General features: G+C 39.0%; 2 protein-coding genes across 9 annotated transcripts in view; one reads left to right on the top strand and one right to left on the bottom strand.

The window, feature by feature from the left end:
- The window catches only part of HPS3 (HPS3 biogenesis of lysosomal organelles complex 2 subunit 1), a 40,504-nt gene extending 27,218 nt beyond the window's left edge, over nt 1-13,286 (top strand). The window contains exons 11-18 of one of the 8 annotated variants that reach the window (XM_028488779.2): nt 1,006-1,239; nt 2,222-2,407; nt 2,750-2,938; nt 4,016-4,123; nt 8,117-8,323; nt 8,926-9,016; nt 12,488-12,617; nt 12,806-13,249. In XM_028488779.2, coding sequence (XP_028344580.1) covers nt 1,006-1,239; nt 2,222-2,407; nt 2,750-2,938; nt 4,016-4,123; nt 8,117-8,323; nt 8,926-9,016; nt 12,488-12,615 — 1,143 coding nt within the window. In that variant the 3' untranslated portion in view covers nt 12,616-12,617; nt 12,806-13,249. Of the gene's footprint in view, nt 1-1,005; nt 1,240-2,221; nt 2,408-2,749; nt 2,939-3,144; nt 3,282-4,015; nt 4,124-4,860; nt 5,626-8,116; nt 8,324-8,921; nt 9,017-12,487 lie in introns of those variants that run through there. The other 7 variants (XR_002893041.2, XM_024131857.2, XM_024131856.3 and 4 more) reach the window with 7 other exon arrangements.
- The window catches only part of LOC102981060 (ceruloplasmin), a 70,582-nt gene continuing 48,045 nt past the window's right edge, over nt 2,850-25,386 (bottom strand). The window contains exons 15-20 of the mRNA XM_055084317.1: nt 22,694-22,800; nt 21,018-21,234; nt 20,454-20,593; nt 18,948-19,110; nt 6,954-7,058; nt 2,850-2,935 (exon numbers count right to left, since the gene is read on the bottom strand). Of these exons, the coding sequence (XP_054940292.1) occupies nt 6,955-7,058; nt 18,948-19,110; nt 20,454-20,593; nt 21,018-21,234; nt 22,694-22,800 (731 nt within the window). The 3' untranslated portion in view covers nt 2,850-2,935; nt 6,954. The remainder of the gene's footprint in view (nt 2,936-6,953; nt 7,059-18,947; nt 19,111-20,453; nt 20,594-21,017; nt 21,235-22,693; nt 22,801-25,386) is intronic.

The following is a 25,386-nucleotide window of genomic DNA, read 5'->3' as shown; positions in this document are numbered from 1 at the left end:
GACGCGCAGGCTCAGCGGCCGTGGCTCACGGGCCCAGCCGCTCCGCGGCATGCGGGATCCTCCCGGACCGGGCCACTGCGCCACCAGGGAAGCCCTCTAATATTTTTAATTTTTCATTTTAGCAATTTATTTTATGTAATTCTGTTGAGAAATCAAGTTCCAAGTATTTTTCATTGGTGTTATAGTCTTTTTTTTCTAAAAAAGGTAACTAATGTGCCCTTTTCTTCATTAATAATACTCATAGAATTACAGCTTGGAAAAGAACTTATAATCATCTTCTCATACTTTCTCATTACATAGACAGGGGGGTGTGGTCCACTGTAGTTGAGTGACCTGCCCAACCTGACAGTGGAATGTCTTTAGAAGAACGACATAGAACCTGGGCTTTGCCTGCCTTCTTCTCATCCGCAGCCCTTTTCACGACCCTAGTTGCCCCACTCTCCAGGTGTCCAGAGTTTCCCTTATGAAATCCTGGCCCAGCAACCTTCAGACATCATTAAGGATCATTTTTAGCCCCTCATGTATTTTTAAAGAGTTGAATGCCAATATGCAAAGTTGGGTATTGTGATACCAAGTGTTTTAAGTTTCTAAGAGAAATGAAATTTTCTCTTATAAATATTAAGTATATTTTGTACATTAAATATAAGTAAATTTTGTATTAAGTAGTAATTTTCTATAATGGACTTTTGAGTATAACTTAATCCAATATTTGTTTTCTTCTTCTGAACTCTTGTTAAAATTAGAAATGCTGGCCACAACTTGGTATACACTTTCCCTGCTTTTTCTTCATTATAACTCAGCAAAGAGATCACTTTAGGTCATCTCAGCTCTCCCACGCTATCACCATCAACTCTCTTTTTAAATCGAAGCATAGTACTGTAATTTTATCTTAACTGGAATGTTTGTATCTTGGCTTTTTATCCTTTTTTTTTTTTTTTTTTTTGCTGATTTTGTTGCTTTCTGTCGGCTGACTGACCTTTTATTTCTCGTTTACGCTCACCAAAGGAATTGGCAGCAAAAGTGGTTCAGATGTTTTATGTCGCTGAGCCAAAGCAACTGCCCCATATTCTCTGTAGTCCTTCTATGAAGAATATTGATCCTTTAACTACCATAAGCTATTTAAGGAAGCTGGATACTTCTGGATTTTCATCAGTCTTAGTGACATTGACCAAGGCAGCAATGGCTTTGAAAATGAGAGATCTTGACATGCACAGAAGTGAAATGAAAAACCATTCAGAGGTACGGTGCCCTGCCTGGTATTAACAGCAAGCTAAAATAGGACTCAGTGGTCCTGAGGTGTTTAGTTTTCTTCTGGCTTCTGTGTAGCTCATTTTTTTCTTAGTTGTAAAGGAAAATAGACTTAATATTAAAAAGGAAGTGGCCCAAAGTGGGAGTGCTTGGGCTTTGGATTTGGCAAATGAAAAAGAAAAATGAAGGATAAATGGCAGCAATGGGTATCCAAAGACTTATCAACTTAGTGTCAGGTATGTTCAGAACACAGTGATTGGCACTGAAGAGTATACAGGCTCTGCCCTGAGCTGACAGTCTGACCTGGCATGAGGGGTGGTGTGGTTTGTCCCTGAAAACAGAACAGTGATGTATATTCAAGTACAGCAAGACTCCTTGAGTCTTAAGAGTCCAGTAGTTGCAGAAATAGCCTGCATTTGGGAAGATCACAAATGACTGTGTGGGAGATTAGGCATTTGAATGGTGTATCAAAGAAAAGGTAGCTTCCCGTTGGAAGAGAGGCCATTTAGGGACATAAGCCAAAAAAGTTAATCACTAGAGAAAGAAATTAAGAAGTGACATTAATTGAGCACTTATTATGCCTCAGGTCTAACCAAAATGAGCAGGAGTGCTTTATTGCTGTACAAATGGCACATTTTATTATGATGAGGAGAGCAAGTCAACACTGAGATGTCCTCTACTTTGAAGAGTAGAATTCTAGAAAGATGAGTTTTCTTTTCATAATTTTGGAAAATCCTATATAGACCTAAATTTAAAGCTGTCTACAAAATAGGATGTCTTGATGCTTGATTAAGTAATAATAACTTCTACAAAGACAGTTACCAATGATGTCCTTAGAACTTGTCTTTGTAAAGAAAAAATTAAGCTTACAATAAATTATTAATGGCTTATCATTGATTCTTGAATTCACTAGCGTGTATTTCCAAGATGAATGCAATGTTTATTCTGTTCCTAAATTTTTTTTTATCTGAAGATGAAGTTGGTGTGTGGCTTCATTCTGGAACCTCGGCTATTGATTCAGCAGAGGAAAGGACGGATTGTTCCAACTGAATTTGCAGTTCACTTGAAGGAGACTCAGCCTGGATTGCTTGTGGCTTCAGTCCTTGGCTTACAGAAGAACAACAAAATTGGAATTGAAGAAGCAGATTCCTTCTTTAAGGTTTGTCACTTTGAAAATGTAATTGTTCTGGATGGCCTGATGAAGTTGGTGGGGGGGATGGGGAGCAGAATAAGAGAAGTGAGTTTTCATTTGTTTATTGAAAAATGAGACTTACACATAACCACTTATAAAAGTACAGATTAAAAATATGTATCTAGAAAAATTCTGTTCATGCAACCCGGAGTCTGTTAAAATGTCTAAATTCGCTTTTGCCACGGCACTAATGCTAGTGATAAATTATTGAGTACATGGCCCACGTGATGGAGTGCTGTTCAGACCAGCTGTAACTTGATCAGTACTATATTTATCTGAGCTATGGGGGCTTGTTTCACTGTTCTCAAGGTGCTTTGTGGTAAAGATGAAGATACGATTCCTCAGCTCTTAGTAGACTTTTGGGAAGCTCAGCTGGTAGCATGTCTCCCAGATGTGGTACTTCAGGAACTCTTTTTCAAGCTCACATCACAGTACATCTGGAGATTATCTAAGAGGCAGCCACCTGACACCACACCATTGAGAACATCAGAGGATCTGGTAAGATAATGGAATAGTACAGTGAATTAAACTTTATGTACATTACACATTATGATAATGACCCTTCTTATTTTTGTTTTTCTTTGTGTTTTTTTGTTTGTTTGTTTTTGGTTTTGTGTGTGTGTGTTTTATGTTTTTGTTAAATTTTTATTTCTTTTTATTTTAATTTTTGTTGACCCTTCTTATTTTTAACGGCATAAAATCAGTCGTAATTCATATTACCGGATATCTTTTCAAAGCAAGAGTTAAAAATACATTTAAAACTTGTCTGTGAGTGAAGTTGCCCACATTTTAAACACTTTTGTATGCTAAAGAGCGCCTTGTACTGCTCCTGTATTACTTACCTACAGGGGTACTTCAGTAGCCAAAGTGTGGGAGAAAGGGCTTTTCCCCAAATCCATCTGTGCTCCCTTAGGCGACAGTCATGAAGTGGAACATGAGAGAAGAGACATCTGCAGACCTCCCTGCTGGGAGAGGAACTGCAGAAGGCTTGTGGGAGAGAGACTTCCTTACCAGCCTTCCATTTCCTGTCAGCTGCACAGACAAGAGCTGTTCCGCAGCCCGCAGCAGCCCTAACAAGTCTACTCTTATCCTTCTTGTTCCCCCCGACCCGCGGCAGCCCCTTTGTCCCTCACAGTGACAGAGTGGCTAATGTGGGTTTGCTTGAATAAGGGAGTCTTTATGGGAATTGTCTTGAGAACTTATGGAAGAGATTTTGCCTCCCAAGGAAAGTAGTAGAAATAAAAATTATTTTCAGTATTACTGTTAACTTTTTCTGAGTGTAATTAGCTTCAAGGAAGTATTGCCCTTTTTGTGAGAAAGTGCCTCTGTGCAGTTTTTTTGGAAGTTAAAATATTAGGAAATATTTAGTAAGGATTTATTCCGTGAGAAGCAGCAAAACTAAAGCTTTTTCCAGGGGAACACACATTCTAAGACTTTCCTCCCATTACCAGGAAAATGAATACCTAATTTTGGGACACGGCAGAATGTTAGGGATTGCTTGCTGTTTGTGGGATGGATGAAGAAAGTCTTGTTCTGTTGTATTTTTGTTTATGATACATTTCTTTTACGTTTTAGATAAACACCTGTAGTCATTATGGCTTAATCAGTCCATGGGTTAATGTCTTAATATCATCTGAATCCTTGGCTGATAAAAATTATATGGAAGACCTTTCAAAATTACAGGTAAATAAAAATGCCTCCTTTGCTTATGAATATGCATATTACCATATAGCATAGGACTTAAATTTGGTAAGCCCCTGGGTGTCCAGTTAATTTGGAGTGTGTAATTCTGGGGACAGGATCTATCGTTAGGCAAACTCAGGAGCTCTTCCTGCCTCTGCCTGAAACTGCTGACGGGAAGTCTGGTTTTGTTGCCAGTCGCCGAGCGAGCTTCCGAGCCCCGTGACTCTTGCCTCAGTCTCAGGATGTGCTTGAAAACACGTTGCGAAACGAAAGTATGACACGTGTCTCGCGGTGTTTTCATTGACGAGATTCACTTTTATTTTAGTGTTCACTCACACAGTTTAGGCCTCTAGCCCAAACCAAGCACTACTATCTGTCTTAAAGGAAGTAGGTCAAAGTAGCTGGCTTATCTGGCTCCTGAAAGGACTTTTTTTTTTTAACGTAAGAAATATGATCGAGAGAATGTAGACCATCCTGCAAGAATTCTGAATGTGAGTGTTTTTGACTGAGAATGAGAAATAAAGTGCACATTTGACTTGGTGGATTGGGCTGGGCTCACTGTGGATGTGATTTTGTTTAATGTAGTCAGTGGCCCAAGGACTGAGTATAATCCTCACATCTGTTGTGTTTGGTCCTCCCGGTGTAGCTTGCTACTAGATGAAAATTGAGATTTCAAATTCAGAATTTTGAGTTTCAAGTTTCTCTTTGAGAAACTCAGCAGCACTTTCATTCGGCAGTAACCCTGGGCCCTCACTGCCTGAGAGCTGAAGGCTGGAGCCACCTACTGGCTCCCCTGCTTGGGCAGTGCTCGTGCCCTCCTGCCTGCCACAGTTCCACCTCCATGTCTCCCTGGTCCACGTGCTGAGCGTCTGGCAGCCATTTTCCTTATACTCAGCCGCCTTCCTGCGTTTTCATCATCTGGTTTTCATCATCTGGTTTGGCCTTGTTAAGCTTTTGAGTTTGCAACCCCTGATTTACTCTGGGAACTTAGTGGAAGTGTGGTTATTGCTTGTAGAAACCGAAAAGTCAAATTGGGGATGGGGTGTCAGGCTGCAAAGCTCAAGAGACCATATTGCTTAGTCTTAGCCTCTAGACAGCCTGTGATGTCACCAGGAATGGAGTTACTTACATTTTTTTTAAAATTGCCAAAGAAGGTTCTGGTTGGTTCTTATCTCTAGTACCCTTATGATACAGAGGCTGCCGAGCACTTAGTCTCAGATTCGTTCATTCCACAAATATTCCTCAATCATGTACCGTAAATGGGATTGATGTACAGCATTGGGCGAGGCAGGCAAGACCTTGCCCTCCTATAATGTATGTACTAATTACATGTTTAAAATGCTAATTGTAATAAGTGCTATAAAATATCCCCTGATAAATCTTCAAAGCATATTTATCATCTCTGCTTGAAAAAGTATAATTCAGTGATCTTTAGAATCCATTTTAAGGTATTTAAAAAGGGTATCTTGGGACTTCCCTGGTGTCACAGTGGTTAAGAATCTGCCTGCCAATGCAGGGGACACGGGTTCGATCCCTGGTCCGGGAACATCCCACATGCCACGGAGCAACTAAGCCCGTGCGCCACAACTACTGAAGCCCGCGTGCCTAGAGCCCGTGCTCCGCAGCAAGAGAAGCCACCGCAATGAGAAGCCCGCACACCGCAACAAAGAGCAGCCCCCGCTCGCCGCAACTAGAGAAGCCCACGCGCAGCAACGAAGGCCCAAGGCAGCCAAAAATAAATAATAATAAAATAAATAAATTTATAAAAAATAAAAATAAATAAATAAAAAGGGTATCTTCTTTTTGGGAATCCTTGCCATTAAAGGATAGAAAGTTTAGTCAGTCTAAACTTTTCTAAATCCTTCTCCTAATTATAACTCTTTCTAAATTATCTGGGGTCAATTAGTCTTAGTCATTAAGAAAAAACTAACCATCAAGAAACAAAAAGATCTCACCTGCTCTTACCTAGAGGAACGAGGGGTCGGTTCAGAATCACTTGGAGAGCTTTTTCAAAATTGTATGACTCCCCTCTACCCGCCAGCTCACCACCACCACACAGATTTGACATAAATCTATGTCTCTTGTTCTTAATCACTGTAATAGTATATTTGTGCAAGAATTAAAAACAATCTATAAATCATCTATGTGTCAAAAAGCCGCTATTCAGAACGACACAGTAACTAGTAAATGCCCTGCCTTTTACCAGAATTGTCCTGGTCCCCTCCCCCCCCCTCCTTGCCATCCACCCCTCTTAGAGCCACAGGTGTGACTGTGTAGAGAATTCTGTGGGTTCCAGCCCTGCAGAGTCAGCTGAGCATGAGGGATCTAGATCAGAAAAGGGGATAAATAGTGCCTGTGTTGGGGGTGTAGAGTCCATTTCCAATATTGAAAAAGAAAACACACACTGCTAAGAAGCGGACAACACTAAGAGTATTTTAGAGTAGTAGTAACCTGTGGGCCCTTTTTTATCCAGTGATATAGGTGTTGTCTGGTGTTTCTCATTTTGAGGGTTTTTGTTTGTTTTGTTTGTTTTGGTCGCCCTGTGTGGCCTTGGGATCTGAGTCCCCCGGCCACAGATTGAACCCACGCTCTCAGCAGTGAAAGTGCGGAGTCCTAACCACTGGACCGCCAAGGAATTCCCTGCTGTTTCTTATTTTTAAACTTCTTGATGATATGGATATAACTACTTAAAAGTTCATGGGTAACCCATTTTATACCAAGCTTTGACTCATTTCACTTTAACCACCTTATTTCATATTTGCTATCTTATTGTCAGGAAATTTTTCAGATGAAGATGAATATTGAACTTGCAGGAAGGAAAGGGACCAACCTTATTCTCCTAGCCATTCCTTGGTAGATATTTGGAATAAAATCACAATGCTGACTGTAAATGGATAGTTCATGTTCCATGTCCTCCTGTGAGTCTGAGAAGATGCTATAGTAAAAAGGATACAAGAAGAAGAAAATCAGGATATGAGCATTTCATTTTTATCCAGAAGAAAGGGAAAGCAGAGATTATTTTGGTGGCAGAACCAAAAGTAGTATTTATAGTTTAAATGTTTAAAAGTAAAATATTGTCAAGTTCTGACTACTGAAAAGTAGTATTTATAGTTTAAATGTTTAAAAGTAAAATATTGTCAAGTTCTGACTACCGAAATAATAGCTGCTCTGTGTCATTCAGGTTGTAGCAAATGGTATTGATACAAATTATTAAGTTCTTAACGATTGCTGTAGTTTTCTTAAATGTTAAATTTTATTTTTGGTTTTTTGTGCAGTGCATGCTTATTATAGAAACCTTGGAAAATACAGGGAAGTGTGAAAAAGAAAAAAAAAAGTTGGCTTTGTCCTCCCATTCCAGTGAACTGGTCTCTGTTTCAAATTTCGATGCTCTTCCAAAGCCATTTCTAGATGTGCATGTACCTATGTAGATTTTATAAAACTGATCATGCTCTGAATATAATTTTGTATTGAGATTTTTTTACTAATTTTATCATGAGCATTTTGTCCTTTGAAAACAATTTTGATAGCTATAAAATATTCCATCATTTGAATATATCATAATTTATTTACTCATCCCTTCTTATTTAATGTTTAGATTTCTTCTAGTTTTTCAGTATTATAAATATTCTTGAGGTGAACATCATTGGACATAAATCTTGACCACCATGTTGATTATATCCTAAGGGTAGAATCTTAAAGCATTCACATTATTTTAAACTTACAATCTATTCAGAGCAAACACAATCACGTTATTTTTAAAAATCATAGCTTTGTATTAAACAGATTGTTTTTTCTTTAAACTAGAGGTAGTTTCAAGATTATTTAATACTTTGGCTAATTAGACTTACTAAGTAAATATATGCGTGTGCTCTAAAATTACATTGTCTTTTTTTTTAGCAAGTGAGATTTATTCTTTTTAAAAACTGTATTCTGTATGTTGTGCTTAGTTTTTTGGGTGCCTCATTCCATAACATTTCACTTTTCTGTTCATAGTCTCTCATATGTGGTCCTTCATTTGACATAGCTTCCATTATTCCATTCTTGGAGCCACTCTCAGAAGACACTGTTGCTGGCCTCAGTGTCCATGTTCTGTGTCGTACGCGTTTGGAAGAGTATGAACGGTGCATAGACAGGCTGTTAGAGAGATGCCCGGAGGCAGTCATCCCATATGCTAATCATGAACTGAAAGAAGAGAATCGGGTATGCTTTTCAAATTACAGTTTTAGGCTTTATCAGTGATAATCAAATGTTAATCTTGTCGCCTTATCTGCAAAATGGGGACAGATTATGGCAGTCCAACCTCACAGGGCTGTGTGGGTTAAAAGAGCATATACGTTACATGTTTTGAGTACCATTAGAGGCTGTTAAAATTTATGGTGCTTGTATGTTATCTTCACTAAAGGTCTCTTGTTTGGCGATGAAGTAGGCTATTAACCTGAAGATTTGGAAAACATAATAAATGATGGGAAAATTCTTTGTGGACTATCTGGTCTTTAGAAATTAGAAGAGTTTTTGACTTTAGAACTTTCTTGCTACCTAAGAGATGAAAACAAGACACGTCTATGTTTCCTCTTGAAAATAGCGGTGTACATATGTACAGTGTATATATTATTAGATTTTCAAGTTACAGATCTGACTTTTATGTTCTAGCTTAAGCAGAAGACTATTCTAACAAAGTCTGTTCCTTAACCAAGATGATGTATTTTTGCCGTGGGCTTCCCTGCACAGTCTTTTTCTTCTTGTTGGAAATCTGAATGTAAAATGCATCAAACTTAAAAAGTATTCATTTTTCCCTAAGATAGACTTTGTGGTGGAAAAAACTGCTGCCTGAACTTTGTCAGAGAGTAAAATGTGGTGGAGAGAAGTATCAACTTTACTTATCATCACTAAAAGGTAAAATAATCTTTTTTGCTTGATTATAAATTGAATTGAGGGTACTCATTTCCATAACTGGCTGAAGCCTTGCTGTCTCTCGTTTTTCATGTGATTCTCAAGTGTGGGGAAGAGGGTCTTCGCAGAATCAACTGGAGAGCTTATTTTTAACATTCATGTGCTCTCGCCACCACATTTGATATTCATTTATCTCTTTTAGCTCTAGAGCTGATGCTTTTTTTTTTTTTTTTTTTTTTTTTTTGCGGTACGCTGGCCTCTCACCGATGTGGCCTCTCCCGCCGCGGAGCACAGGCTCCGGACGCGCAGGCGCAGCGGCCATGGCTCACGGGCCCAGCCGCTCCGCGGCACGTGGGATCCTCCCGGACCGGGGCACGAACCCGCGTCCCCTGCTTCGGCAGGCGGATTCCCAACCACTGCGCCGCCAGGGAAGCCCGAGCTGATGCTTTTAAGATAATCTTTCCAAACACTTAACAAATTATCACAGTCAGAGAAACTCACAGCCTCAGTATTTTAAAAATCGGAATAGCCATTAAAGTCCATTTTATATTAATGGTCTGGGTGCTTAATTTACTTCATGTAGGAAATTAAAATTATTATCATTCTTAATCATAATTGTAAGCAAGTACTGAGGAATGATAAATTTCTCAAAGATTTAGAAGTGTAGTGTGTCTAAATTATGCAGTATTTTACAGCGTAGGTAGTTATTGTTTGAATTTTTATAATTCATAGTCATTTATAAATCTTGATAGCTATATGGTTATCAGTTTCACTACTCTTGTGTGTTAACATCACCAGTTAATGGTTGGCCTGATGACAAAGGTATGGTTTTACTGATACCAGTGTGCATGAAATATTAGAAGGTGACAGTGTTGGAATTGTATTTTCCAGCTGAGGGAATTGACTTTCAAAGTGTTAGGCAAAGCCAAGTGGCCACTGGATGGTGTTTTTCTGGAGATCCCCATTAAGTAAAGTTGTATGTTTGTGATTGGGAAGATGAGGAGGGGCCTTTATCCTATTTGTCCTGCCCACCTCTCTGCGTGATTTTTTGGTTGTCAGAAGGTGGAAGTGTCAGGTGTTGGGTTGCTCAGCCCCATCTGCATCAAATTTATCACATAAATTTGAACTGATTATTCTTGTTGGTCGATCACTTTCCGGTGCAGATAGCCCTCATGTTCACACCCCGGTAACATCATTATCTTAGTCAAACGACTCTTTCTTCACCCTTTTCTGATCCACACCCACAAACTCATAACTACCCCATAATCTTTCCTCCAAATTTCCATTTTTCTGTGTCTTTAACATGTGTGTATTCACACACATGCGCATGTATGTATGTGTGTGGCTTATGGGACTAAATGCTGTGTGTGATTTATCTTTATTGTAATACCTCCAGAGCTGGTATAGTGTTTTATTCATTTTTCATGTTGCACTTTCCTTGCCAGCAATGTGCTTCTCCATACAGAGTATTCTATAACTATTTATTGATTTGAAGGGAAGACACCTGAATAAGCTCAGGTCCGTTTTCATGGGGAGTCTCTCTGTTGGCAGCTGTGGTATACCAAGAAGGGACCAGGATTGGAATTAGGAGATTTGGAACTGAATTCCAAGTCTGCTACTTACTGAGTATCCTGAAGCAAGCCAATTTTTTTAATTGCCTGGGACTAATGGGAGGTTCAGGACTGACTCTAGAGTAAAATGTTAGGCAAAAATTGCAAGATGGTGAGGTTGGAGATGGAGGTCAGGGACTACTTACATAATATGCTTAGGAGCTTGGATTTCTTACTCTCTAATGCAGCGTTCCTCAGCCTTGTCACTGCTGACATCTTGGACCGGATAATTTGTGTGTAGGTGTCCCCTGTGCATTTTAGGATGTTACCAGCATGCCTGGCCTCTAGTCACTAAAGACACTAAGCACCAGTAGCACTTGCCCAGTTAAAACAGAAATGTCTCCAGCCATCACCAAATGTCCCCTGGGGGACAAAACTGTACTAGTTGAGAACTGTTGCACTAATGCAGAGCCATTGAAACTGGGGTTAGTGGTTGACTTCTTTGTTTCAAGGCAGTACTTATGACTGTTTTTGTGACAGTGAGCTGTGCTTATTAATAAAAATTCTAGTACTAGAGTAAATTACAAAGTTTAAAAAGTCATTTTAAACTTCACCAGCCAGAAATAACTATTTTCAGCATTTGACACGTATTTTCTAGACACACTGGAGGATTTAAAGTACTCTATGGATTTAAGATATTGACCTTGTTCTTGGAGTTGTAACCTGTGTTAGCCTTTCACTAGTTGGAGGAAGAGGAGAATCAAGCAGTGGCAAGATTTTTGTTGGCTCTGTACCTGCTTTACACTGGCCCCCACCTCAGTTTTTTGTATCTAGGATACTACTTACAGGTTCCACATTTAGGCAAAATAAACTAGTTTGATAGGAAGACATTGGTAATTCATGGGTTTTACAAATTAGTTAGCAGTTATTGTTTATTAAAGTTCTATTTTGTGTCAGATATGCATCATTGTATTTTAAATTAATTCACAAAGGACTCTGGAAAGCTAGCAGATGGTACCACTACATTATAATTCAGGAAACCAAGACCCAGGAGGTTGACTTTCTTAAAGTCACCCAGAGCATAAGTAGAAGAGTGTGATCCCTGCCCGAGTCTGTACGATTCCAGAGCTAGGGAGCTTTCTCATACGTCACACTATTCATTAACTTTTTAGCAACAAGAGCATGTCATTCCTTTGTGTCAGGGATGGTTTAGGTTGCTGGATATTGGACAGATGACTTTGGATGGACGCACACACACCTGAGCCGGAGATTTTATATTTCGGTTACTCTGCAAATAGAATCAGTGGTGGGAATGCAAGAATCACACACGGAATGTTCTGAAGGAGGTTTGGGAACATTGTTCTTAAATGTCACCCCCTTCTCCTCCCAGCAGAGGGCAGCATGCATGCATCGAGAAACAACAGAATCATAAAATTACATAGTTAGCTTTATAAAAATGTTTACTAAATTCCTTAATATTTAAAATATTCATTAGAACACATTATTTTGCAGTTTGAGAAAAAAGTAAATGGTCTTGAAAACAGATTTGTGCTTATTAGTAACATAAAAATCTTAATAATAGAGAGGAACTGATTTAGGAAAATGTTATCCAACAATTAATAGTATTTCCTGTCCCAGCAAACAGTCTTTATAAATCAGCTGCAGTATAGTCCTAACATTAAAAACACTGTTCAATTGATTGTTATTTTCCTACAAATGACTCTAGAAAGAATAAATAAGAAGTTGTTAGAAGCATAAAGCAGTCTGTGGATTTAAAAGACTGGGTTTTGGGGGTTTTTTTCCTCTTTCTCTCGTAGTTATAACATTTTGTCACCTGAATTAGCTTCTAAGTGGTTGAGTGATAAGAGAATAGGATGAAAGACAGAATTTCAGTTCTAACTCAGATATTCTTTCCTACAAACAGAAACACTGTCAGTTGTTGCTGTGGAACTACAACTAAGGGATTTCTTAAATGTCCTCCCGGAAGATGGCACTGCAGCATTTTTCTTGCCATATCTTCTTTACTGCAGTCGAAAGAAATCATTGACTTGAAGGTATCATTTGAAATATACCACAGTGGCATATGAGACTGAATTTTTCAAAACTGAATGCCAGATAAAAATATATGTATAAAGGATTTTTATATTGAATATGTACATATATTGCAAATGCTTTCAGGCTGCTTACCTCAGTGGTATTATTAGTTTAATAATTTATGACCTGAGTCCATTTAATTGTCCAGAATATAAAAAAGCTACAAGATACAGGAGTTTCCTCAAAGAAGGCATATATTTTTAAAGGTAGAGACTGACTTCTATTCCAAGGAACATCAATTTACTGTTGTTGGAGACATGACAATCTTTTTCATCCCGGAAACACAAACAATTTGTAAGTACGCTCGAAGGAATGTCATCCCAAGTGGTCCACAATTTAACCTTCTTGATTTTTCTAGATTTTTCTACTGGGTCACTTTTAAAAACAGTTATTTTCTTTGAGAAAGATGTTAATGTTTTCCCACAGTAAAAGATTTCAAACTTTTTTTTCTTGTTACTTTTAAAATTCTTGCTAAGTTTCTCTCTGAATCAAAAGAAATAGAAGTTTACAAAGCTAACTTTCTTCTTGTCTGGCTATTAACATGATTTGTTGAGTGCATGTTTTTCAGCCAAAGCCTTGTTTCCGTTTTTTGTTGATGTGTACTCTTGCTCTTTTAGCCAGAGTGTATGTGAAAATAAAGAAATATAAAGAACTGTGTCTTTTTTTTAGCCTCTTATTAAATAATTTTGAGTCCCAGTTCAGTTCATTGATAGTGTGCTTTGACTTTAGTTAAGGCTGGGCAAAAATATTACTCACCTGATGTTTCCACAACGATATTTTGAAAACTTTTCTCCTGATGGCAACATTCGTCTTTACCAGGATTTAATTTATAGATTGTTTCTCAACTCTGCCTTTCTCCAGTTCCATATTAACTTCCTTTTGATCATCATTTCGAGGGTTCACAAAACTCAGATTGGCAACATTTTATTTTATTTTAAAAATTTGTTTTATTTTATTTAAACATTTTTAAATTTAAAATTAACAAAAAAATTTTACCAGCTTTATTTAGGTATAATTGACATCTTCAAAGGGTACCCTATTGATTTTCTATTGCTGCTGTAACAAATTATCACAGGCTTAGTGGCTTAAAACAACACAAAATTAATTATCTTACAGTTCTGTAGATTAGAAGTTCAATATTGGCCTCACCGTTTTGAAATTTTATTATTAATATTTTATCTTGTTTAATTTATTTTACTTCCTCTACACCTGTGCCCCTATTCCATTGGTCCATTAGGACTGATGTCAGCAGTATGTTAGAGGGATTGATGGGAAGCCAAAGTTTGGAAACATTTCATTGAATCTTATTTGTTTATTTTTTTATTTATTATTGAAATCATTGAATCTTAATAGTGATCCTTTGAGGACTGTCCAGGACAACATCTGCTCATAGATTTTTTTTTTTAATACAGGTTTGTAAAGCCCTGATGGTGGTAATATGTGTATTAGAGTCAGTCATGTGTCGTAATACAGTCTATTGATCTTTTCATATGAAACAGTGTAACACAGTTATCCCCATAAATGCACAAAAGTATATGTTTTCAGTCTTTGTTTTTAATGCTTATAACCATTCCAAGTAAGCCTTCTATTCAACACTTTCACATACATTGTTATGAATCATTGTTTTTTCTTTTTTTTTTTTTTTTCACTTATCACCAATTTATTTCTTTCATCCAGACTTGGTCTCTATAGAAAAAGAAATTTTAAGACCATTATTAAAAATAGTATATATCATATGGTTAAAAAAAATTGGCACATGGTGCTTTAAATATATTCTAGTTTTTTAAAAGTTATTTTCTTTCTTCTTGATTCATTTATATTTTTCTGCTCTTTATATATTTAAAACACATCTCTCACTCTAGTACTGCTTTATTTAAAGACAAATTAACTTTCCTCCCTGCAAGATCTTTATTTATGATCAAGGGAAAATTAGTCATTTTATAGTGGAGACACCTGGCAGACACCACTATAAGCCCAAATGCTCAAAATGAACACAACCAGTAAGGGAACACATCAACATCTTGTGTCTCTTGACATGTATGCTGAGAAAAACACAATATCCCTTCTGTGAGAGTCTTGCCAAAAAATGCATAATCCAAATCTGATCATAAGGAAACGTTAGACAAACCCAAATTGAAGTCACATTCTACAAAGTGACTGCCCTGTATTCTTTAAAAATGTCAAAGCTGGGAAAGACAAAGACCAAGGAACTGCTCCAGACTAAGGAGACAAGAAGACATGTCAGCTGAACTCAGTGCATGAGTTGGATTTTCTTTTTCTCTGAAGAACATGTTTAGAATAATTGGTGAAATATGAAAGGGGTCTGTAGTATTGAATTGTTTTTAATTTCCTGATTTTGATAGGTGTACTTTGTTTATGTATAAGAATATTCTTGTTTTTAGGAAATAGGAGTATACGTATTTACAGTATCTGTAGTCTGTGTGCGTATAAAGAGATACGGAGATAGGAGAAAGGACGAGAAAGTACATGATGCTGTGCAAAATGTTAACATTTGGGGAATCTGGGTAAAGGGTATACAGGAATTTTTTTGGTACTGCTCTAGCAACTTTTCTATAAGTCTGACGTTGTATCCAAAAAAGTTTTTTAAATTCCTTTTTATTGAGTTAATATGTGGTTAGATATTTACCAAGCAGGGTATCGGATTGGATTTGTGCACCTACTAGAAGTACAGAATATACACTCCCTGCCTATAAGGAACTTAAAGCTAAGTAAGCTTTTCCCCTCAGACAGCTCCAAGAGGTTATCTGACTGTCACGGAAGTGTCAGTCTAAAAAAAGTACCTTTTATATTTGTCAGAGGAGGTCTTTATTATGCTTCCTCTGGTAGAAATAAGGCATTACATTAAGCATGACAGGATATCCACAATTCTTTTCTAGTGATTTTTTTCTTTGTGGAGAAAATTGTCTCCCTGTGCAAAATATTGAAAGATTTCACTATAACTTGATTTCTCCCTTGTCTCTGTCATGGTAGGCTGAAATTCTTCTAAGATTTAGAATTAAGGTAAACTTGGCCAAAGCTTTATCAAACTTTCATTTAAAGATAATTCAGACTGATAAATGTGGCTCCCCATTTTTCTGTGAATAGTTCAGACTGTCTTTTTTGTTCATTACTGCTTCTTTCAGTTCCATGCAATACCTTTTCTCTTTGTAAAAGTCAAATTTCTCTTTGATCTTTTTTTCCAACATGTGTTTTGCCTTCGCATTGCTATTTGTTCTACAGTTTTTAGTAGGGCTTTTAAAACAGTCTCCCCTTTCTTAACCAAGGAAACAGTCCTTTCCCTTATCTCCTCCCAGGCTTATCCTACAGGAGGAATTTTTTCATGGTCTTTGTGTGTAGGCTTAGCCTGTAGCAGCATCCTCTACATGTCAGGCATCTTCACACATGAATTTCCAGAATGCCTGCCTTGCTATTCCTTCACTTTTGATTGTCAGTCTGAGCAGGACCATCCTGTTGTGTGGTTTACATGTGTGCTAATGTTCTTTAAGCTCTACTTAAGGTTTTCTTTCTCATGTTTGACTCTTCACCTTGTCCAGCAGTTACTGGCATTAGACCCAGTGGTTTATATGTTTGTCTGAGTCTTTGGTGTTCTGGTGCTCTCAGTACCACACTTTGTAATAAAGAGTTTTAGTGGAAATAGTTTTTCATGTTATGAGGTCTTTGTGTAAGACCCAGGAACAGAAATTAAAACTTTTCGTTTGCACTGACAAGTAATCTTTCAGTGATTTTTAGGTTTTGAAATATATTTAGTTCTGTATTTTCTTCCATTTATATGTTCCCTTTTATGCCAGTGTGAGGAGGAAGCACGAGTTGTTTTCTCTACATCATTTCCCCTCATTGGATTTGCCATTGCCAATTCCAACAATTCTGAACTGAGAAGACTCAGGAAACACCAAAGCCTGCGACCAAAAAGCAGGAATTTTACTTTTTGTTTTTAACCTCAGTTTTTAAAATTGAAGTTTAGTTAATTTACAATGTTGTGTTAGTTTCAGGTGTACAGCGAAGTGATTCAAATATATATATATTCTTTTTCAGATTCTTTTCCATTATAGGTTATTACAGGATACTGAGTATAGTGCCCTGTGCTATACAGTAGGTCCTTGTTGTGTACATATTTTATATATAGTAGTGTGTATATGTTAATCCCAAACTACTAATTTATCTCCTGCCCCTGTACCCCCCGCCCAGTATTTCCTTTGGTAACCATAAGTTTGTTTTCTATGTCTGTGAGTCTATTTCTGTTTTGTAAGTAAGTTCATTTGTATCATTTTTTTATATTCCACATATAAGTGATATCATACGATATTTGTCTTTCTCTGTCTGACTTACTTCATATGATAATCTGTAGGTCCATCCATGTTGCTGCAAATGGCATTATTTTGGGTTTTTTTATGGCTGAGTAATATTCCATTGTGTGTATGTATGTGTGTGTGTGTGTGTATGTGTATATATATATATAGACACACACCATATCTTCTTTATCCATTCGTTTGTCGATGGACATTTAGGTTACTTCTGTGTCTTGGCTATTGTATTGATAAATAGTGCTACTTTGAACATTGGGGTGCATGTATCTTTTCAAGTTAGAGTTTCCTCTGGATATATACCCAGGGGTGGGATTGTATGATTATATGGTAACTGTATTTTTAGTTTTTTAAGGAACCTCCGTACTGCACCAATTTACATTCCCATCAACAATGTAGGATGGTTCCTTCTTTTTTTTTTTTTTTTTTTGCAGTACGCGGGCCTCTCACTGTTGTGGCCTCTCCCGTTGCGGAGCACAGGCTCCGGAAGTGCAGGCTCAGCGGCCATGGCTCACGGGCCCAGCCGCTCCACGGCATGTGGGATCTTCCCGGACCGGGGCACGAACCCGTGTCCCCTGCATTGGCAGGCGGACTCTCAACCACTGCGCCACCAGGGAAGCCCAGGATGGTTCCTTTTTATCCACACCATCTCCAGCATTTTTTATTTGTAGACTTTTTAACGATGGCCGTTCTGACTGGTATGAGGACATACCTCATTATAGTTTTGATTTGCATGACTCTGATTATTAGTGATACTGAGCATCTTTTCATGTGTCCATTGGCCATCCATGTGTCTTTGGAGAAATGTCTATTTAGGTCTTTTGCCCATTTTTTTACTGGGTTTTTTTTTTTTTGATATTAAGCTGTATGAGCTATTTGTATATTTTGGAAATTAATCCCTTGTTGGTTGCAGGAATTTTACTCTTTATATAACACATTTCTTTAGTTTTTAGTGTTTATCCATAAAAGGGCTGCTTGTTTTCCTGTGTTTTTATTGTGTGTGTGTGTATATGCATGTGCCTACATAGGAGGGAGTGTTCTTGCTGGGGTGGGCGGAGCAGCAAGATTTTAGAATCTAAAAATAGATTGTTTTTTTTTTCCTGGATCTTTGCTATGGTCTAAATGTTTGTGTGCCCCCAAAATTCATATGTTGAAAGCCTGATGCCCAAGGTGATAGTGTTAGGTGGTGGTGCCTTTGGGAAGTGATTGGTTTATGAGGGTGGAGCCCTGGTGAATGGGATTAGTGCCCTTATAAAAGAGGCCCCTGGAGAACTAGCTTGTCCCTTCTGCCATGTGAAGGTATAATAAGTCTGCAACCTGGAAAAGGACCCTAACCCAACCATGTTGGCACCCTGACCTCAGGTTAACAGCCTCCAGAACTAGGAAAATTTCTGTTACTTATAAGCTACCCAGTATGGTATTTTGTTACAGCAGCCCGAATGGCCTAAGACAATCACTGACAAAACAAAAATCAGTAATTCCTCCCCTCTCCCAGAAGCACAGAAAGACACTGTTCTGCCTGATTGACTATTTGAAATTATATTAGTTATATGGTTTTTTTTTGGGGGGGAGGCATGCTTTTTCCTGTACCAGGTACTTCCTGGAAAAAAAGTTAATGTTTTCCTTTAAGAAAGAAATTACATTTTAAATGTCTTTTGTTAAGTCACAACTACTCTCTTACCTATGTCAGTTTTAGGAATATTAATTACACTGCATCAAATTGGTGTCAATTTGTATTAGTTTAGAGACTATTGGTGCTGTTATCAGTACCAGCTATCAGAAGATAAGCAGTATCCCACACCACTTAGCAGTAAAAAAAATTCCTATTTGGAGGTAGAGAAGGAAGAAATCACGGCAGCAAATTCAAAAAAGCTTCATTTGGGGGGAAGTATTGATATATAGGCAAAGTAGTACATCTTAATTATATTTGTGATATATACCTTCTAGAATTACTAAGTAGGTATTCACCTTCATTTGGTAGAACGGTGTAAGTAGTTTCCATTCCAGCATGAATGTGGTCAGTCACATGGCAGTGGAGTAACCAGATTCCAGGTGTTTTTGGAGACATTTCTACGGTTTGGTATGTTCCAGGGAAAATGTCAAAGACATCAGAACTATAAACGCCCCTGTGCTTAATTCAAAAAATATAATGTTTATTATATGTGAGAGTTCGTTCAAATAATCTTTCATTGGCCAACTCAGGGATATTAGAAAATGGATAAATCTGTTAAAAAAAGAAAGAGAGAGACCCTGCACATTGCTGTGTCTAATACAAACAATGAGGTAGTGGTGTTTGCTAAACCCTTTGCACTATGGGCTATTAAATGGGTGTGAAGGAAAGATGTGATGAGAGTGAATTCATCAGTCAGGAACATCTGACTCTGGTTTGCCTTTTTATCAGAGCACTTGAGTTACACAAAGGAATTTAGCTGTGGCCTCATTTCACTCTTAATCTCACTCTTGCCGAACCTATCCTAGATGAGCTTGTCTGTGAAACTTTAAGGCTGGTAGGTAATGAAGGGAGCAGGAAAGGAGGCCAATGGAGAAACCCAAACCAGGGGCAGTTCAGGGAGAGTCTTGACTAGACGGAGTATTTGGGCGGTATTTCGGCAGGGATGGAATTGAAAGTCTGCTAATAAGTCAACCAAAAAGCGAAAATAAAATGGTTCTGCAGTGTGCTTTGTGGTAGCTTCTGAATTTTCTGTTAACGTGAAGGTAAGACAAAAGCATTTCCAAAAGGGTTATTGATTCCTGCTGAAATCGGCACTGGGTGAGAAGTCAAAGTAGGATTGAGATCTAGGGACCAATCAGTTGCTTGACACCAAACTGCTGATCTTGTTCACTTCAGGCCATTTAAGATCCAGAACTTAGAAGAGGCAAAGGTTATAATAAAGTCGTCTCTACTCTCTAATCCATCATTACGTGAACATTCCTACCCTCTCTGCTGTCAATTCTATTCAAAGGCCTTGCCCAGGAAAATGTGAGCAGAATTGGCTCCCAGGAAAATGTGAGCAGAACTCCAAGAAAATCCAGTAAAAACGAAATCTAAGGGAGAGCCCAAGGTGTAAAAAGGTCCATAATGGCGATTGAAATTGCTGTGTGCCACACTCGAAAATAATTTAGTTGTGTCTTTTTTTTTAATTGGAGTATAATTGCTTTACAATGTTGTGTTTCTGCTGTACAACGAAGTGAATCAGCTCTGTGTATACCTGTATCTCCTCCCTCTTGGACCTCCCTCCCATCCCCCACCCCCACCCCACCCATCTAGGTCATCACAGAGCACCGAGCTGAGCTCCCTGTGCTATATATATTTGACATAAATGCAATACCATGTGTAAAATAGATAGCTAGTGGGAATTTAGTTGTCTCTTGAAACCTTTAACTTTTTATAAGTCTCTCTGAGGAAATATTTTCTTCATTTGCTTTAAAACATTTTCAAATAGAGCAGGAATGATGACCATGGTTGGCCCTTACCTGGTATTGGAAGCTGTGGCCATGGAAATGTACCGAGTGCAAGTCTATTTCATTGCCCATTCCCATCAGATACCAGTTGACTTCATCTCCCACATGCATTGTGAGGCCTTGTAAGTTCCCAAACATTCTTCCATTAATAGCTGGGGAAGACACATGAGTTTTTATTACCTTCCAGGATATTTTAAAGCAACAGCTATTTCACAGAAAATAGGTTTATTAGGTTAATATATGGGATCTTTTTGAGGGAATAGAACTTATTTCACTACAGATAGGGGAAATGGGTACTTTAAGGTCAATAATATCACACTGCTTTTATAGTCACTTAGCACCAAAAGCCTTATTCCTAATTTTGCATTTAGAAGGGAATGAGACTTTGGAACTGGGAGAGAAGTTAATGGATGATTTTGAATATAGTCCCCTTTTTGCTTTGAACAGAATTCTACCTCACATGGGAAGTGTGGCAGAAGTGGTTTATTATAAAATAAAACAAATAAATAGTTTCCAAAGCAATTTTATTTGAAAGAAGAAAAGGGAAAAAATAGGTTTTAGAATAATGTATTATACCATGCATTTTATTGCTTTCTATGAATTCATCATTGGCTTTGTCTACTTTCTCAGGGTGTTCAGAGTATGTTTTAATGTTGTCATCTAAGTACCAAGATTCATTCTCATCAAAAACAAGAAACAGAAGGGAAAATTCCAGTTTCTTTATGGAATTGAATACTTGCAAGTAATGTTTCCGACAAACAATCAGTGGGCCAATTAATCCACTATAGAGATCCTGAAAACAAGCAAAAACTTAGTCATCCTTTTGATATAGGTCGAGATTTCAGAGAACTGGGACCTTATCCCCCATGACCTCAGGAACTTTGGAGGGATTGATTTAGGTAGTAGACTTTGCCCCGTGTGGTTCTGTCAAGTCAGTAACTTTCCACTTGGAGTAGTTAAATTGGAACAACGTCGAATTTGTGTGGGTGATGCTCAAGTAACAGAAATGTGTTGCAGAGGCCAAATATTGGCTCAGCTAATGAGCAGCAGTTGAAAAGAACCCCAAGTGAACAGTGCTGGTTTGCTTATGGAATCATAAGCCAGGCACTATGCCAGTCACTAAAAATCCAGAGATGAATCAAACAAAGACCCTGCCTCCTACTAGGGAAAACAGATGAATAGAAGAAATGAACCACTTGCTGCTATGGAGGTACAAAAAGTGCCAGTGAACACAGGGAACACCACAATGGACTTAAATCTATAAGAACTTTGGTTTGGCTGGGCATCAGTAATGGCAGATTAGATCTTGAATGGCCTTTGAGCTGTATTATGTTCTGGAATTTTAGATTTTGTCTTGTGGGTCATAAGTAGTCATTGGAAAATTGAACATGGAATGGCAGTATATGCATTTTAGACCAGTGATCCTGGTGGTAGAGTGAAGGAAGGTTTGGATGGGGAAGAGACTGGAGACTAGGAGGCCACTGCAGTAGTTGAGGCAAATTACTAGCACCCGATCTGTGGAGATAGAAGGAATGGACTGAGCTCTGTATAGGTGGGTGAATTGCCTGGGTGAGCCAGGGGTAACAATTAGATACTCTATATCCAGGGTTCTAGCTTGAACAAATAACTAGGTTTGGTACTTTTGCTATTTATCACAACTGGGAATATAGGAGGAGGTGGAGGGAGATCTCAGTTTCCGTTGTAGACTTGCTGAGTTTCTGTGCCTGTGGGACATGCTGGTAGAAGTGTTCAGTAGGCAGGTATATAGACAGGTCTGGAACTCAGGAGAGAGATGTGGACTAGAGGTTTAATTCTACAAAAGAGTCTTGGTACATGTTCTGATTTATAGTTGTTGAGTGCTTTTTTGGCTTTGAAATATTTAATCAAACAGCAGCTGTAGCTGTGCTGTGATTTACTGCTGAGATCAGCATTTTTATTATGTGATAATAGAGCTCTGAAATCATGTACCTCAGTTCTTTAGTATGTATTTTCATATCAAAAGGGAAATAGAATACCATATTAATATTTAATCCTGTGGCACCCATAATCAGCAATTACAGAGTTGATACATTTATAACTGTATTCTTAAACAAACCAAAAAAAACCAAACAACCCAAAGTGAATTTCAGAGCAGCTTACTTTCCTATAATTTTAACATAGAATTGGACCACAGGAAAACTCTAACCTCATCTTCCTTCAACTGTGTGTCTATTTTGGGAATTTGCACAAAACACAAATGATTTAAAGTTTACCTTAACCCGATCCACAGTTGAATAGTAAGCCCACGGAATACAAGGAGAATCGTCTATTCCAGCTCCAGATCTTTCTGGGATTTTCCATATGTAAGTGCGAGTTTCACCTAAATTAATCAAGTGTTAATGTATCTGGTTATATTTGGTAGGTATTTGATATATGTATGTCAAATTGTTTTCAAAGCCATGATAACCAATGACCCAGAAACTGGAAATGTCAAAGTAATTAGTTTTAAAAAGCAGCAATACTCAAAGTTGTTTTCAAGAATTTAGTTTTACTAGAAGGAAACATAATAACCTTCATTATTTCAGAGATGATGAAAGTCAGGAGCACACAAGATAGTTTTAAGACCAACTGTAAGACACACTTTTATATATTCTTTGTCAGTTATAAATTAACTAGCCATGAAACACAGGCCACACTACAAAGCCAGGAGGTGGCAATTCAGTATCACAATTTGAAGAAACTTCACAATAGATCTTTCCTTAGTTTGAAATCTGCTTCTCTTATGCACTTTTTTCTTTTCAACTCTCAAGCGATTTTCCCCCAGTGCTAGCCGCTTCCCCGCTGTCTTCTTTGTGTCTGTGTATCTGCACTATCCTGTGTAATTCCTACAGCTTCACCACCGCCTGCCTTTTTTCCTTTTTCACCATTATCCTCAGTGATTTCACAGTTCCTGGCAAGGAACCATTAGACCACTTGATCTCATGGGTCACTGACCTGTCAGTGACCTCTCTTGTCTGCCCCATTCTGTCATACCATACACTGTTCTGTCACAACTCTGTCACATACAGGACACGACCACACCCTGGACCTTCACACTTTCAAGTAGCTCCACCCTCCTATCTTTTTTTTTTGAGGTACGCGGGCCTCTCTCTGTTGTGGCCTCTCCCGTTGCGGAGCACAGGCTCCGGACGCGCAGGCTCAGCGGCCATGGCTCACGGGCCCAGCTGCTCCGCGGCATGCATTAGACCACTTGATCTCATGGGTCACTGACCTGTCAGTGACCTCTCTTGTCTGCCCCATTCTGTCATACCATACACTGTTCTGTCACAACTCTGTCACATACAGGACACGACCACACCCTGGACCTTCACACTTTCAAGTAGCTCCACCCTCCTAACTTTTTTTTTTTTTTTTTTTTTTTTTGAGGTACGCGGGCCTCTCTCTGTTGTGGCCTCTCCCGTTGCGGAGCACAGGCTCTGGACGCGCAGGCTCAGCGGCCATGGCTCACGGGCCCAGCTGCTCCGCGGCATGTGGGATCTTCCCGGACCAGGGCACGAACCCGTGTCCCCTGCATCGGCAGGCGGACTCTCAACCACTGTGCCACCAGGGAAGCCCTCCACCCTCCTATCTTGCTAAGGTCTTTACCTTCTTCCATCTGCCCTGGGCTTCTCTCCAGCCTGATCTTTGCTGCCAGTCACCTCACGGCATCCTGTACAACTACTCACAAGACCTTGACTTTCAGCCATGGCCACTCACTGTCTATTTATGCAGACCTCACCATTATATATTCCTGCTGTCAGTGTTTAATTAGCTAGAATTTGACAAACCTTTACAAGGGAATCAAGCAGGACTTGAGGGATGGTCTCGGGATATGGTAGACTTTTTCCTTTTTCAAGTCCTCCATCTTACCCGCCCCTGTGTCCTCACCCTTTTTGTAAACAGAATGTTTCACTGAAAATTTAAAGAGAAGATTCATCACCTGAACATTTTGTCTCTTCATCTAAACTCCTATTGTCTCTTCTCCATTCCCCACCCCAACCTGCTCTGCCATCAACGTTTGATGCCCAAGCCCTGGGCTTGTCCTTGACTCCTCCTTCCCTGACAACCAACTTTTCAGCAGGTCCTTTTAGCACCACCTTTAAAATGGAAGCAGAATACAATTCACCACTTCAGCTGCTTCTACCCTGGTCCAAGTCTTATAATTTTTTACCCAGATTATTGCGACAGTCCCCTAACTGATCCTTGATTTCTGCCTTTGTCCCCTACGGTCACTTTTTCACACACCAACCCCCGGGCCGCGGGCCGGTACCTGTCCGTGGCCTGTCTGGAACTGGGCCGCACAGCAGGAGGTGGGCAGCGGACGAGCAAGTGAAGCTTCATCTGCCGCCCCCCATCGCTCCCCACTGCTCACATTACCGCCTGAACCATCCCACTCCACCGCCCCACCGTCCGTGGAAAAACCGTCTTCCACGAAACCGGTCCCTGGTGCCAAAAAGGTTGGGGACGGCTGCTTTAAAAAGTGTTGATCACTCTCCAGCTCAAACCCTCACATGGGATTTCAGAATGAAATGTAAGGTCGTAACCATGGCCTCTGAGGTCCCCCTCCCTCCTACTGCATCCGGCTCCCTGACCTGCCTAGATCTCATCTCACATTCTGCCCCTGTTTGCTCTGCTCTGGCCTTTGGCCATTCCTCAGACACACCAAGTCCACTTCCATCTCAGGACCTAGAATGCTCTCCCTCTGCAACTCCCCGAGGCTCATTACTACTCATCATTTAGGTGTCTTCACAGGTGGCACCTCCTCAAAGAAGCCCTCCTGACCAACCCCCTACCTAAAATAACACCCTTTTACTTACTTTCTCTCATCTGCCTTAATCTTTTTCAAAGCACTTTCTACAATTTGATATTATATCTATATTTATTTACTGTTTATCTTGGAAGAATGTGAGGGTCATGAAGTCAGGGC

This window comes from Physeter macrocephalus, chromosome 1 (genome assembly GCF_002837175.3).
Source record: "Physeter macrocephalus isolate SW-GA chromosome 1, ASM283717v5, whole genome shotgun sequence".
NCBI classification, from domain to species: Eukaryota; Metazoa; Chordata; class Mammalia; order Artiodactyla; family Physeteridae; genus Physeter; species Physeter macrocephalus.
This window is presented reverse-complemented; position numbering and strand designations above follow the sequence as displayed.